Source organism: Panthera uncia, chromosome A2 (assembly GCF_023721935.1).
Source record: "Panthera uncia isolate 11264 chromosome A2, Puncia_PCG_1.0, whole genome shotgun sequence".
In the NCBI taxonomy this organism is placed as follows: domain Eukaryota; kingdom Metazoa; phylum Chordata; class Mammalia; order Carnivora; family Felidae; genus Panthera; species Panthera uncia.
In genome coordinates this window covers 130,656,996-130,673,506 of record NC_064816.1, presented here as the reverse complement: position 1 = coordinate 130,673,506, position 16,511 = coordinate 130,656,996, and the positions used below count along the sequence as shown (strand labels likewise).

Sequence of the window (16,511 nt, the reverse complement as noted above, 5' to 3'; positions counted from 1 at the left end):
ATGCATACCATTTCTAAGGATGGCCTTAAGCCAAAAGCAGGGACCTATATAGTTTGATCCAGTTCCTGAATGAATATGAGCTTGAAAATGAGTGAATCTGAAATAGTTCTAACACATAGATACTTCCCCTCATAAAGGAAGCACAAGTTTAGGCCTGACCATAAACAAGAATAAGTTCAGTGAGCTCTATGTTCCCAGAGAGGGCAGGCTGAACCTTGCCATTCAGTGCATAGGCACTTGGACAGCTGTCAGATTGCATTCTTACATCTATGCTGACTGGCAGGAAGAGAATCTAGAGAAGCAAAAAGGATATTAAGAAAACAACTATTCTTGTTACTAAAAGGCTGTAAAAGCATAAAACAGAAGTGAGAACTCCAGGCATTGCAAGGGGAGATCAGGTGCTTCAGGTAGCCCACAGGGACCTCAAGTCTGTGTTCCACGTGGGCTTAGATCCAGCACTTGGAAGAAGATGCTTTAAGTGGGATAGAACATTACTGCAGTAATTAACTGAATACTGAGTAACAGCCTGACATTTAGTAGCACTGAATAAATGTACACTCCTTTCCTTTTATTTGATTTCTCTTTCTCTTATCATTTAACTATTTTTTATAGGACAGCTGGGCCAATGGTCTTTTACAGTAATGCTTTTTATACTATCTGTGGCAAAGGAAAGTTTTGTTTTTTTGTATCTAGTCCATTGCAAATCAGTACTTTAAAAAAGAAAAGATAATAAAAATGAATTTCTACATGCTTACTCTCAATTCCTATACTTATCAGAGACCCCAAACAGCTTATAAACCAGAACCAGTTCATGGACCACAAAGAATACTTTAGAGCTTATAACAATCTGCAGTAATAACTTTCTGAATACTTATTAAGAATCTGGTAATAAACTAGGCAATTGGGATAAATTGGTAAACAATAATGACACCATGTCTTTTGTTCATAAGAGCTCTGTAATGAGACTTTCACAAATGCTTGTTATCTGAGACAACTGAGAAAATAAGATAAACCACAATCTATACACAACACCCTTTTGAGGTTCTTCATACTGCTAATCAGAATCAGTAATATTTTACCTATTTTTTTCTTGGTTATTACTTGTGTTAACACCAAGAATTTAAGTTTAATAAGCACAGGGTGGTCTGTGTTTCCATTGAATTCTCAGCACCTTCCAATGTGATGGGTTCACATAAAATTCTCAATAAATACTTGTTTGGATTCACTGAGGGACAATCAGGTGGAAGGATGAATGAATGGATAAATAGACACATGGATTGGTTGGATGGATGGATGGATGGATGGATGGATGGAAAGAAGGGAGGAAGGAAGAGAGGAAAAGGAAGAAGGAGGGAGAGAAGGCAGATGAATAGACAAACTTATTTAGTTGATCTAACAAGAAAACAAATTTAGTTAATTTTGGTGAATTACAAGATCAACTCTTAATTAAAAATCTTGTGAAATTTCATATGCACACCTCCATTTCTGAATCAGCCCATGATTTACAAACATATTCATAATATGTCATCATTTTTGAAACACAACAGTAAAACTTTTATAAGCAATCTGAATATGCTTTGTATAGATGAGGCATGGGGGAAGGGAAGTTCAATAAGAGAAAGTGATTTACTTTAAAGTCATATCACAAATTTAATCAGACAACAAAAAGAAATAAAAGGCATTCAGACTGGCAAGGGAGGAGTAAAAATTTCTCTATTTGCAGATGACATGACAGTCTATATAGAAAACCCAAAAGAATCCACCAAAAAATTGCTAGATCTGACACACGAATTTAGTAAAGTTACAGGATACAAAATCAATGTACAGAAATCTGTTGCATTTCTATGCACCAATACTGAAACACTAGAAAGAGAAATTAAGAAAATAATATCATTTACAATTGCACCCCAAATAATAAGATACTTAGGAGTAAACCTAACCAAAGAGGTGAAGGACCTCTACTCTGAAAAGTATAAAACACTGATGAGAGAAATTTAAGATGACACAAACAAATGGAAAGACATTCCATGCTCATGGGTTGGAAGAACAAATATTGTTAAAATGTCTATAGCACCCAAAGCAATCTACACATTTAATGCAATCCCTATCAAAATACCAACAGTCTTTTTCATGGAGTTAGAACAAACAATCCTAAAATTTGCATGAAACCACACACACACACACACACACACACACACACACACACAAACCAAATAGCCAAAGCAACCTTGAAAAAGAAAAGCAAAGCTGGAGGCATCGCAATTCTGGACTTCAGTTATATTACAAAGCTGTAGTGATCAAAACAGTATGGTATTGGCACAAAAAGAGACACATAAATCAGTGAAACGGAATAGGAAACCCAGAAGTAACCCACAACTATCTGGTCAGTTAATCTTCAACAAAGCAGGAAAGAATACCCAATGGTAAAAAGACAGTCTCTTCAACAAATGGTGCTGGGAAAACTGGACAGCAACATGCAAAAGAAAGAAACTGGACCACTTTCTTATACCATACACAAAAATAAATTCAAAATGGATGTAAGGCCTACATGTGAGACCTGAAACCATAAAATCCTATAAGAGAGCACAGGCAATAACCTCTTTGACATCGGCCATAGCAACTTTTTTCTAGATACGTTTCCAGGTGCAAAGGAAACAAAAGCAAAGATAAACTCTTGGAATGACATCAACATAAAAAACTCCTGAACAGTAGAGGAAATAATCAATAAAACTAAAAGGCAACCTACAGGGTAGGAGAAGATATTTGTAAATGACATATCTCATAAAGGGTTTGTATTTAAAATATCTAAAGAACTTTTAAAACTTAACATCCAAAAAATGAATAATGCAACTAAAAATGGGAAGACATGAATAGACTTTTCTCCAAAGAAGACATCCAGATGGCCAACAGACACATGAAAAAATGTTCATTGCTCATCATCAGGGAAATACAAATCAAAACTACAATGAGATATCACCTCACACCTGTCAGAATGGCTAAAATCAGTAACACAAGAAACAACAGTTTTTGGTGACAGTGTGAAGAAAGGGGAACTGTCTTGCACTTGCACTGTGGTAAACTTTCCACTGTGGAAAACAGTATGGAGGTTCCTCAGAAAGTTAAAACTAGAGCTACCCTACAGTCCAGCTATCACACTACTAGGTATTTACCCAAGGAATACAAAAACGCTAGTTCAAAGGGATACATACACCCTGATGTTTATAGCAACATTATGTTTATAGCAACAATAGCCAAATTATGGGAATAGCCCAAGTGTTCAACAACTGATGAATGGATAAGGAAGATGTGGTATAAGTATATACATACATAGATACAAACATGCATACATACATACATACATAATGGAATATGACTCAGCCATAAAAAAGAATGAAATCTTGTTATTTTCAATGACATGGATGGAGCTAGAGTATCATGCTAAGTAAACTAAGTCAGTCAGAGAAGGACAAATACCATAGGATTTCACTCATATGTGGAATTTAAGAAACAAAATAAAACGAGCAAAGGGAAAAAAAGAGAGAGGCAAACAGAAACAAGAAAGAGGCAAACAAGAGAGAGGCAAACAAGAAACAGTCTTAACTATAGAAACAAACTGATGGTTACCAGAGAGGAGGTGGGTGGGGGGATGGGAAAATAGGTGACAGTGATTAAGGAGTGTACTTGTGACGAGCACGGGGTGTTGTATGGAAGTGATGAACCACTATATTGTACCTCTGAAGTTAACATTAAACTCTATGTTAGCTAACTGGAATTTAAATAAAAACTTTAAAAAAATAAATAGAAAAATAATAATAGAGTGTTATCACGAGTTTTTTACAAAAAGTACCTTGAGGTCCAGAACCCCATATGATTAGTCAAGGTTCTAATAACTGAGATAAATGACCACGTTCTCTTTCAAACAGCACATATTGAAATTTTTAGAAAACTCAGTTTTTATGTAGGTATAGGAGTAAATTGAGAGGCAATGTGTAAATCTTATGTTTAGCTTTAAAGTTTTTAGCTTTTCTCTGCTTCTTTTGTATTATTGAACTGCCGATATTGCATTGTGTCTGACATGTTTTTAACTGCAAAGAATCTTATTGGTCCATACTTAACAAAGTCTTTTTGTTTATATAATTGGCACATAATAATTCCTTTCCGGGATTTGTTTTTCCAGGCTTCTCAGTGATCTGTTGAATAGGGTCAGAGTACTTCCTGCAAATGAGATTTTAAGGTATATCCTAATTCCAAGTCAGTGACTTCTAGTAACTTCAGTGAACTTCCTTTCTGCGAATTTTGGATCAAGACAAATCAACATATTATGTGGAGAGCTAAATAATGTTGAATTTGGTACTAACTGTAACTTCATTGCACCATGAATAAAACAATCTAAGTACATTCTTTTCAGAGTACCTGATTCACTAGACTACTACTGCAATATATTGAAACCTGCTATAATTATTTTTCATCTCCTTGTGGTCTCCAGAAATCATGATACCAAACAAAATAAAATGTAGATCCACAAAGTGATAATAAATGCACCTTTTATGTTTACTATTAATAAAATATAATTCTTAATAAAATAAGTTCTTGAGAATATGCTCCTCATAACTCCAGGATAAACTACTAAATGATTCAGTTACTCAATACCAATTTTTATCAAGATGGAATGCTATATGTGTTTAAAAAATCAAATAGACATTTAAGTGTTAATGCTGCTATGATCTGAACCCTTTATACTGATTTAACTGCTTCTGGCATCGCAGTATTTTGAAGAGGCTACAAATAAAGAATGCAGGTAAGCTCACCCAAAAGAATAGATCTTGAAGTACTATTAAATAGCTGTGTAACCAGGGGACTGTCCAGTACTGTGATAGACACAAAATACCATCTAAGGCATTTTCATAAGTCTATGTTTATCATGAAGGACGTGGCTCCAAATTAGAATCCCAGCCTGCATTTTGAGAAGAACAGAAAAGGAAAAAACAAAGAGTTTTCTCATTGGGGGAAGGTAATCTAGATATTAAAATTCAGGCAAAAAGTCAAAAGCTTTCAAGACAACAACTATTTGAGATTAAAAAGAAAAATAGTTTTAGGGGTGCCTGGGTGGCTCAGTCGGTTAAGCATCCAACTCCTGACTTTGGCCCAAGTCATGATCTCATGGTTGTGAGACAGTCCTACATCAGGCTCTGTCTTGATGGTGTGGAGCCTGTTTGGGATTCTCTCTCCCCCTCTCTCTCTCTGCCTCTCCCCTGCTCTCTCTCTCTCTCTCTCTCACTTTCTCATTCTCTCAAAATAAATAAATAAACCTAAAAAAAAGAAAATTTGTTTGTTTTTTATAATCAAAGTAAAGGTTGTGAAATATCTGCTATATTTCTCACGCATTGAAAATAAAATTTAAAGTACAGGCTCTATGAAGTAAAGGCCTAAATTAAGAGCAAAGAAGATAATAGAACATCTCTTCCATAAAATAAATGTTATGGACAAAGTGCTTTAATATGAAGACTGAATAACTTTTCTGCTTAAAATTTTGATTTTTGAAATATTTCATCATGCTATGGGCATAATATTTGTGTTTCTCCCACATTCATATGTTGAAATCCTAACCTCCAATGTGAGGACTTTGGGAGGTGGTTAGGTCATGAGGGTGGAACCCTCATGAATGAGATTAATGCCCTTATAAAGAAACCCCAGGAAGCTCCCTCACCCCTTCTACCATATGAGGTTACAATGACAAGACAGACATCTATGAGGAAGTGGGTTCTCACTAGACAATGAATTTTCTGGCACCATGATCTTGGACTTCCCAGACTCTAGAAGTGTGAGAAATAAACGTGTGTTGTTTATAAGCCACCCAGCCCAAGATATCTTGTAATAGAATCCCAAATGGACTCAGGCACACCATCTAACCACGAATGCTGAATTCCATTACAAATTAAACAAGAAATGCCCATTTAAGTCCTTTCCAAATTTTTTTTTCAAGAAGATGAATTAGACCACAGCTGATCTTGCAGAACTTTTGGACAGTCAAAATAGTATACTGAATTTGAGTCTTCTTAATTCAGCATGCAAGAAGTATGTTTGAGGCATCTTGTTATAGTTTGCAACATGCTGTTATAGGTTCTAAGGGCAAGGCAGCAGAAATAACAATCTTAAAGAGAGCTGCTCAGAATAACATTTTAAGAATCAGTTCCTACTTTAATCAATCATATGACCTAGAAGTAGGTGTAAGCTATTCATTCATGGAAGCATTTAACATATTCTAAGCAAAGGGATTAAAAGATGAAAAACAGGACTTCTGGTTTCTGGTCCAAAATATAAGGAACTTGAACATCATCACTCTGGCCTAAAAACAAGTAAAAAGCTAAGCAAACTGAAGAATCAAAAGCCTTCTTACATCTATTAGAGAGTGAAGACATACAACAAACTGTAGCCGTCATAAATGAAGAGACAGACAGACACAGAAAATCACAATTTACTAGAAAAGAAACCATGATCAGAAACCTCTGCAGAAACCAGAATCAGACTGAAAAACCCTAGGCTGTAACTAAAGAATTACTGGAGGCTCAGTGTAGACAAGTATGAGAGTAAAAACATCCAGAAGAGGACATTTGTAGAAGGGCCCCAGACTTTTGTGAGAATTAGCTCCAGGGGCCCAACCAGTTTTACTATCTCACAGTAAAAAATACAGAACAATCCTTTCGTGCCTCCAGCAAGAGAAGGGGGAAAGCAACAATTTTGCAGTACTCCTGAGCATTAGAGAATTCTTTTCTTCACAAGCCCTCCCTCAAGAGAAACTATTTTACCAGAGTCTAACGACTGGGCTTTTTATTAGAACCCAACTGATCTAGGGAAGGAAAATACCCAACTCCAGGTCACACTAGCCATCCTGTGTCATGCAGTAAAAGAAGCACAGAGAGAAATTTATAGCACTAAATGCATACATTAGAAGAGAAGAAATATCTAAAATCAACTACCTAAGTTTCTACCTTAGGAAACTAGGAAAAAAAGAGCAAATTAAGTTCAAAGGAAGCAGAAGAGAAATAATAAAAATTAGAGCAAAATCAACTAATTGAAAACAGGAAATTAGTAGAGAAAATCAATGAAAACAGGTACTTTGAAAAGATCAATAAAACTAATAACCTTCTAGCCAGGCTAACTAAGAAAATACGAGAGTTGACACCAATTACTAACATTACAATTGCAAGAGGGAACATCACTATATACCCCATGGTAAGAGAATAATAAAGGAATACTATGAACAACTATATGACCACCAGTTTGATAATCTAGATGAAACAGACCAATTCCTTGAAAGATACAATCTTTCAAAACTTATGCCAGAAGAAATGGACAATGTAAATAGGTACATATCTTTTAAAGAAATTGTATCAACAATTAAAAACCTTCCAATTCAGAAACCTCCAAGTCCAGATAGATTCGCTGGTGAATTCAACCAAATATTTAAAGTCAAAATTCTACCAATCCTCTACAGTTTCTTCCAGGAGATAGAAGCAGAGGGAATACTTCTAACTATTCTATGAGGCCAACATTAAAATAATACCAAAGCCATCAAAGACATTAAATATCAACATTTCTCATGTACATAGAACCAAAAATCTTCAGCAAAATATTACCAAATCAAATCCAACAACGTGTAAAGAGATTAGACGCCACGACCAAGTAGGATTTATTCTAGATATACAAGGTTGGTTCAAAATTCAAAAATGAATTAATATAATCCATCATATCAATGGGCTAAGAAAAATCACACGATTATAACAATAGATGCAGAATTCATTTGACAAGATCCAATGCTAATTCCTAGTTAAAAACTCTCAGAAAACTAGGAAAGAGGGGAACTTCTTTAACTTGATAAAAACATCTACAAAACCCTATAGTTAACATCACTTGTAAGGGTGAGAAACTCAAAGACTTCCTGCACAGGTCAGGAACAAGGCAAGGATGCCCCTTCTCAAAACTCCTTTTCAACATAATACTGGAAATCCTAGATAATGCATTAAGACAAGAAAAGGAAATGAAAGGCATACAGACTGGGAAGAAAGAAATAAAATTGTCTTTGTTCACAGATGACTATCATCCATGTAGAAAATCTAAATCAGGAATAAAACTCCTGGAACTGATAAGTAATTAAAGAAAACTTGTAGGATACAGAGTTCTTCTACAAAAGTCAATTGCTTTCCTAAATACCAGCAATGAACAAGAGGAATTTGAAATTAAGAACACATTACCATTTACATTAGCACTTCCCAAAACAAAATACTTAGAATAAACATAAGAAAATATGTACAAGATCTAGATGAGGAAAATGATAAAACTCTGATGAATGAAATCAAAGAAAAATTAAGTAAATAGAGAGATGGTCCATGTTCATGAAAAGGAAGACTCAATATTGTCAAGATATCAGTTCTTCCCAATTTGGTCTATAGAGTCAGTGCAATCCCAATCAAAATAAAAAAGCAAGTTATTTTGTGGATCTGACAAACCGATTCTAAAGTTTGTATGGAAATGCAAAAGACCCTGAATAACCAACACAATACTGAAGAACAAAGTTACAGGATGGACACTACTTGACTCCCATGATTTTGCCTTATAACTGACTTAAAAGACCAAGGTTGTATAACATGAACACCTTCATTTTCCCAACTCTGCCCAATAGTTCTCTTTAACTCCACTTATCTGCTTTCCTTCTCACAAAACAAAAACAAAACAAAACAAACACAAAAACAAAAACCATACTCCTCTACAGTGAAAAGGCAAATTCTTCCAGAGAGCCATCCTCTTATACAGTTGTTCCAGCTATCTCTTTTCACCACCAACGTTGGTGTTCTACATAACTCCTCACTTCAGTACTCACCCATTCCCTAACCCTTTGCAGTTGAACTTCTACTCTTATTTCTCTACACCTAATGGCTCTCTTAAATTGGGCTCTCATGCTTGGAAGGGAATCCATCAGTGATAAAGACCATTGTCCCTATACTCAGAGTTTTTATTCAGTAGGATTGAGTGGGGCTCAGAATATGCATTTTTTCGCAAGTTTTCAACTGATGCAGATGATGCTGGTCCAGGGAACAACACTTCGAGAAACTGCTTTCTTGAAGATGACCAAAAATCATTTAGTAGCAAACCTGAGTAGGATCTTCCAAGTCTTCAACTTCCTTTATTGCTTCAGCTCTCAAGATTCGTAATTTCCATCATCTTGCTTCAATCCTGTCTTCCATTTCATCCTTTATGCATCCCCCATTCTGACTGAATCAGTCATTGTTTTCTGTACTTGCCCCATGCTTGTATTATTCTCTCTGCCTATAGCACCCTTTTTTACTCACCCTTGCTTGTTCAAATACACAGTTCAAGTCTCAAAGTCTCCTTCTAAATGCCACTTCTTATAGAAAACTTTCCCTAAATAGCCCAACTCCCAGCCAACTGACAGTAACTCCTTTCTCTTTACCTTAGAATTTTACCTATGTATCTTTTATTCAAGGGTATAACAAGGATTTTTAGAACCTGAAGTTTATAAAATATGGAGGAGTAGTTCTTTCTAGGAATAAATATTTTAGAATTATAAATATAAAATTAGGTATAGGGCTTTGGAAGGAGCTCAGACAAGTGAAGTTCTCTGAAACTTAAGCTTTTTTAGCTTCACAGTGACCTGCCTCAGTTCTTAGTGGACCTTGCATTTCCCCTTTTAGATGGTCATTTTCTGGGGCAGATATCTCTTTTTCTCTCCTCTTCTTCTCCTTTGGTTCTTCCTTTTTCTTCTTTTAAGGGAAGCAGGTGAAAAAGAACTACGAAGTCAGACAGATTTGGATTTAAAGATCCTTTCTAACTCACTCACTTAATTGGACTTCAGTTTCTTCCATTATACAAAGAGGGTAATAATATCTACCTTTGGAATTATAATAATATTGAATGTGATAGCAAATAAATGTCTTTAAATGGTGTTTGGGACATTATAAACACTTGATAAACATTAGTTTCACTCTTTGAATGGCAATATCCAAAGCCTTATGTAAGTAATTTTTAATTTTTCCAAAGACCTACCATTCCTGGCAAAGAATAGTTACTAAACACATATGGCCTATTTTCTATATAAAGGTTCAGAGAATATGAAATGCCTAAACATACTGCTTCTTCCTAACTTTAGAGCAGCTCTTATTATTACTCTCACATCAAGGAAACTACCTACAGGAATGAGGACTCTGTAAATTCTGTTGCTCTACTAGGACTTGGTTAATTTAATTTAATGGGCAATTGAGCATCAGGAAAGCAAAGGGATGGGAGGATGTCAGGAGGAGAAAAAGGAAGTAATTTACCAAGACTTTTCACCCTGGTTTATATCAACCTATTTGCTGCTATTGTTTATAACTGGACATCACTTTTGGAACCTATCCCAGTGATCCCAAGGACATCCTCAGCTGCCTGTGGCATTCACTAATGTGCAAGGCAAAAGAAACTACTTAATTACATGTTTTCTCAATGCAAGGGAGTAACAAAGGCAAATAATTAATTTTACATAGTTCCAAAGCATAACTTTAAACAATGTAAACAGCCTCATTCTAATATAAGGGACAAATTCTATCTAAAACCTAATTTTTCCATTTATGTTGATTTAAAACTGTTTTTCCTCTAAAATCACAAATGAGAGAGGAGAAATAACAACCAACACCACAGAAATACAAACAATTATAAGAGAATATTATGAAAAACTATATGCCAACAAACTGGACAACCTAAGAGAGATGGATAAATTTCTAAAAACATACATATTACCAAAACTGAAACACGACGAAACAAAAAATTTGAACAGACTGATAACCAACAAAGAAATTGAATCAGTAATCAAAAACTCTCAACAAACAAAAGTCCAGGACCAAATGACTTTATAGGTGAATTTTACCAACTTTTAAGGAGGAATTAATACCTATTCTTTTCAGCCTATTCCAAAAATAGAAAAGGAAGAAAAATGTCCAAATTTATTCTATGAGGCCACCATTATCCTGATACCAAAACCAGATAAGGACACACACACACATATACAAACACCCAAAAGTCACCATAAAAAAGAGAGCTATAGGCCAATATCACTGATATACATAGATGTAAAAATCTTCAACAAAATATTAGCAAACCAAATTCAATAATACATTGATACATTAAAAAAACATTCAACATGATCAAGTGGGATTTATTCCTGGGTTGCAAGGGTGGTTCAATATTTGCCAATTAATCAACATCAATCAACAATGATCCTTTAAGAGAAAGGGTAAGAACCATATGATTATTTCAATAGACACAGAAAAGGCATTTGACAAAGTACAATATCCATTCATGATAAAAAAAAAAAAACCTCTTCTAAAGAGGTTTAGAGGGAACATGCCTCAATATAATAAAGGCAATATATGAAAAACCCATAGCTAACATCATCCTTAATGGGGAAACACTGAGATCTGTTCCCCTAAGGTCAGGAACAAGACAATGATATCTACCCTTCCACTCTTAACCACTTTTATTGACATTGTACTGGCAGTCCTAGCCACAGCAATCAAAAAACAAAAATAAATAATAAGCATCCAGATTGGTAAGGAAGCTATAAAACTTCCACTATTTGCAGATGACATGATGGATGATATTTTCTATATAGAAAATACAAAAGACTCCACCTAAAAACTGCTGGAACTTATAAACAAATTCAGTAAGGTCACAGGATACAAAATCAATGTACAGAAATCTGTTGCATTTCTATACACCAATAATGAAACACCAGAAAGTGAAATTAAAAAAACAATCCCATTTACCACTGCACCAAAAATAATAAGACACCTAGGAATAAACCTAATCAAAGAGGTGAAGGACCTCTACTCTGAAAACTATAAAACACTGATGAAAAAAATTTAAGATGACATGAACAAATGGAAAGAACTTCCATGCTCATGGAAGAATGAATATAGTTAAAATGTCTTTACCACCCAAAGCAATCTACACATTTAATGCAATCCCTATTAAAATACCAACAGCCTTTTTCACAGAGTTAGAACAAACAATCTTAAAATTTATATGAAACCACAAAAGACGCTGAATAGCCAAAGCAACCTTGAAAAAGAAAAGCAAAGCTGGAGGCATCAAAATTCTGGACTTCAAGTTATATTACAAACCTGTAGTGATCAAAACAGTACAGTATAGGCACAAAAAGAGACACATAAATCAATGGAACAGAATAGGGAACCCAGAAATGAACCCACAACTATATCACTTAATCTTCGACAAGGCAGGAAAGAATATCCAATGGGATAAAGACAGCCTCTTCAATAAATGGTACTGGGAAAACTGGACAGCAACATGCAAAAGAAAGAAACTAGCCCATTTTCTTACACCATCCACACACAAAAATAAATTCAAAATGGATGCAAGACCTACATGTGAGACCTGAAACCATAAAAATCCTAGAAGAGAGCACAGACAGTAGCCTCTTCGATATCAGCTATAGCAACTTCTTTCTAGGTGTCTCCTGAGGCAAGGGAAAAATAAACTATGAGGACTACCTCAACATAAAAAAGCTTCTGAACAGCGAAGGAAACAATCAATAAAACTAAAAGTCAACCTACAGTGTGGGAGAAGATATTTGTAAATGACATATCATAAAGGGTTAGTATCTAAAATACATAAAGAGCTTCTAAACTTAACACCCAAAAAATGAATAATCCAATTTAAAAATGGGCAGAAGAAGGGTGCCTGGGTGGCTCAGTTGGTTAAGCACCTGACTTCGGCTCAGGTCATGATCTCACAGTTTGTGGGTTCGAGCACTGCATCAGGCTCTGTGCTAACAACTCAGAGCCTAGAGCCTGCTTCAGATTCTGTATCTACCTCTCTCTCTCTGCTCCTCCCCCACTAACGCTCTGTCTCTCTCTCTCTCAGAAAATAAATAAATGTTAAAAAATGGGCAGAAGACACAAACAGACATTTCTTTCTCCAAAGAAGACATCCAGGTGGCTTATAGACACATGAAAAGATGCTCGCTGTAACTCCTCATCAGGGAATTACTAATCAAAACTACAACAAGATATTACCTCACACATGTCAGAATGGCTAAAATCAACAAGAAACAACAGGTGTTGGCGAGGATGTGGAGAAAGGGGAACATTCTTGCAATGTTGGTGGGAACTGGTGCAGCTACTTTGGCAAACAGTATGGAGGTTCCTGAAAAAGTTAAAAATAGAACTACCCTATGATCCAGCAATCATGCTACTGGGTATTTACTCAAAGAATACAAAACCACTAATTCAAAGGGATACATGAACCTCTATGTTTATAGAAGCATTATTTGCAATAACCAAGATATAGAAGCAACCCAAGTGCCTATCAACTAATGAATGGATCAGGAAGATGTGGTATGTATGTGTACACACACACACACACACATACACACGCACACATGCACACACACAATGGAATATTATTCAGCCATAAAAAGTAATGAAATCTTGCCATTTTCAATGAATTGGATGGAACTAGAGAGTATTATGCTAAGCGAACTAAGTCAGAGAAAGACAAATACCATATGATTTCACTCATATATGGAATTTAAGAAACACCAAGTGAGCAAAGGGGGAAAAAAAAGAGGGAGAGAAGCCAAAAAGCAGACTCTTAACTCCAGAGAACAAGCTGATGGTTACCAGAAGGGGGGTGGCAGCGGGATGTGTTAAATAGGTGATGGGGATTAAGGAGTGCACTTGTGATGAGCACTGGGTGATGCAAAGAAGTGTTGAATCACTATATTGTACACCTGAAACTAATATTGCACTGTATGTTAACTAACTGGAATTAAAATAAAAACTTAAAAAAACTGTTTTCTCTCAACAAAAAGAAAAAAAAAAACAAGTCCCATTCTTGATCGGCAAAAATTATAATAAAGAGCTAATTTTAGTAGTATGTGAATTTATTGATACTAACTGTAAAATTAAAAAAGGGAGTCAAAATTTCTGGTGTGCCATTTCAAGCCATTTAGCATGGTATACAGGAACATTTTGCTCACTCTACATTTAGTAGAACTTTTTCCAATGTGTCAAATATGAAATATTCCTAAACCCATGGGCAAAAAGCAAGTGATAAGAGTCTGTTCCTATGTTGATGACACTGATAGTGGCCTAACAAAGTTTAGAAACCATTATCTCAACAAATAAAAAAAATTCTATTTGATATTAAGCCACAAAGAGAGAAAGTTTAAAATTCAGTTTTCATTAGAAGTGGCTCTATAGGGTGCCTGGATGGCTCAGTCAGTTGAGCATCCAACTTTTGGTCTCAACTCAGGTCATGATCCCAGGGTCATGGAATGGAGCCCAACATCAGGCTCCATGCTAAGTGTGGAGCCTGCTTAAGATTCTTTCTCTCTCTCTCTCTCTCTCTCTTTCCCCTCCTCTATTCATGCTCTCTTTCTCTTAAAAAAAAAAAAAGGGAAGTGGCTCTATTGTATTCTATCTCAATTTTAAAAAATAAAACAAAGGAATAATCCTGTCTAGATTTATGGAGCAGCCCAGAATAAGAACTTTGAAATATAAAATATAAAACCACATTTATAGGACACAGAATTTAGGAAGAATGACTGTCCCTTTCACCTAGAATTAATTCTAGAATTGGTGTATTTGAATACCATCCATGTGGTCAGTCCAGGGCTGAAATCTATAAGAAACAATTCAAAATAATGCATGGTTATTTTTGCTTATTAAATAATAAAACAGTTGTTTAGTAAATAATTTTTTCTTGGTAAATATTGGGAAAAAATTGAAATAATCCATACCTTGATTAAGATTCCAAATAAACAAATAAACTGAACAAAGCTAATTTAGAAAGTACCACCTGTTTGACAGAGTTATATTAGGTAAAATTTACAAAGAAATTAGAGTCAACAACAAAATATTTCTCTTACCTGAAATGGAAGATAGTTTCAAGAGGCCAAATCTAAAACATGGCATAATTTTGGTTTATTTAATGGATTCTTTTGGTTAGTAACCTAGCAATCAATTACCTATTCTACAAGTAGAATCACATTTAAAATGAACCAACTATATCATTTCTGACCTCTGCAAACTAAATTATCAGATTAAAAAATAAGGACTTCGTAAACAATAACTTGAAATATGTATGTTCAATATTGTCCCTAGTCTATAATAATAATGCTACCAATGGATTTTACTAACACATTGGTCTAGGCTACTGAGATTTACTTACTGAACACAGGTCTAACAAAGCAAGCAATGTTGAAATCTTACCCTCTGGCCAGGACTTATTGAGAAGGAAATGTTCTCTAATATGGCATTTCCACCATCTGTATACTTTGCTGTAAGGTCTTTGACTGTCATTTGGCCCCCTGAGGGCCAGATGTCATCTTTCCTCACATGCTGATTCTCAGTAATCATAACTTTTGAGAGCGGGATGTCCTTGGATGGTTTGAATGGCTTGCTAGGTGGTTTACTTTCTTCTGTAGGCATGTCAATAAACTTGAAGACTCGGCTCACAGATCGCATCTGAAATGAAATAGCAATGTTTCATTTTTGTTTAATAACTGCAGGCAATGCCATAATTAGTGTGATGTTTCCTTAAAAAATAACATGTAAGATGTGATGCCCGACCGTCGTCACTTGGTTATTTGTCAGAAGGTTTTTCAATGAACTAACAGGAAATAATTGGATATAATTAAAAGCTTAACCAAAGAGAATTAAATAGGATTTATATAAATGGGCTCTGTATAGACCTGTTTATTTTTGTGAGTCTTTAATTCTCAGTTATGCAAGCCACACATAAATAGCCCAACTATACTCAAAGGAATAGATGATGTCAAGAGGGAAATTTTTTTCTTCAACTATGAGCAACACTGCACACTCTTGTATAACTGGTATATTATGATAAAATGTTCCACACCTCAAAACCACTACTAAAGATTCTTGCCTTTCTCTCAAACGGCCTTAAAAACTATCTACAATTTTAGGGGTGCCTGGGTGGCTCAGCTGGTTAGGCATCTGACTCTTAAATTTGGCTCTGGTCATGAGCTCATGGTTTGTGGGATCAAGCTCCATATCGGGCTTCACGCTAACAGCATGGAGCCTGCTTGGGATTTTCTCTCCCTCTCTCTCTGCCCCTTCCTTGCATGTGTGCTCTCTCTCTCTCTCAAAATAAATAAATGAACTTTAAAAAAAAACCTATCTACAATTCTGTAAGTCAGCTGGGTGGCAATGAATCCTTGATGCTTAGTAAATTTTGAATGACTTCACAATAATCTTCAAATAAATTTAAGTCCTTGTCCTATATTTGTAGTTAAATAATTACATTTTAAATCTAAATAACCTCCAGATCAATATCCACTGCTGAGCAAAATGTCATTGCATATAAAAGTTGTGTTTGAAATTAAGTACACATTTGCTTTATAAGCCTATTTAATACATATACCTTTAATGTGCACGGAAATGAAAGAGCTCAACTATTTTTAAAGGTGCTTAGCT

The 16,511-nt window shown here is 35.2% G+C and overlaps 1 protein-coding gene across 1 annotated transcript in view; it reads right to left on the bottom strand.

The window, feature by feature from the left end:
• CFTR (CF transmembrane conductance regulator) overlaps positions 1–16,511 on the bottom strand; it is a 182,189-nt gene that overhangs the window by 25,684 nt on the left and 139,994 nt on the right. Inside the window, exon 22 of the mRNA XM_049641727.1 lies at positions 15,285–15,539. Within this exon, the coding sequence (XP_049497684.1) occupies positions 15,285–15,539 (255 nt within the window). The remainder of the gene's footprint in view (positions 1–15,284; positions 15,540–16,511) is intronic.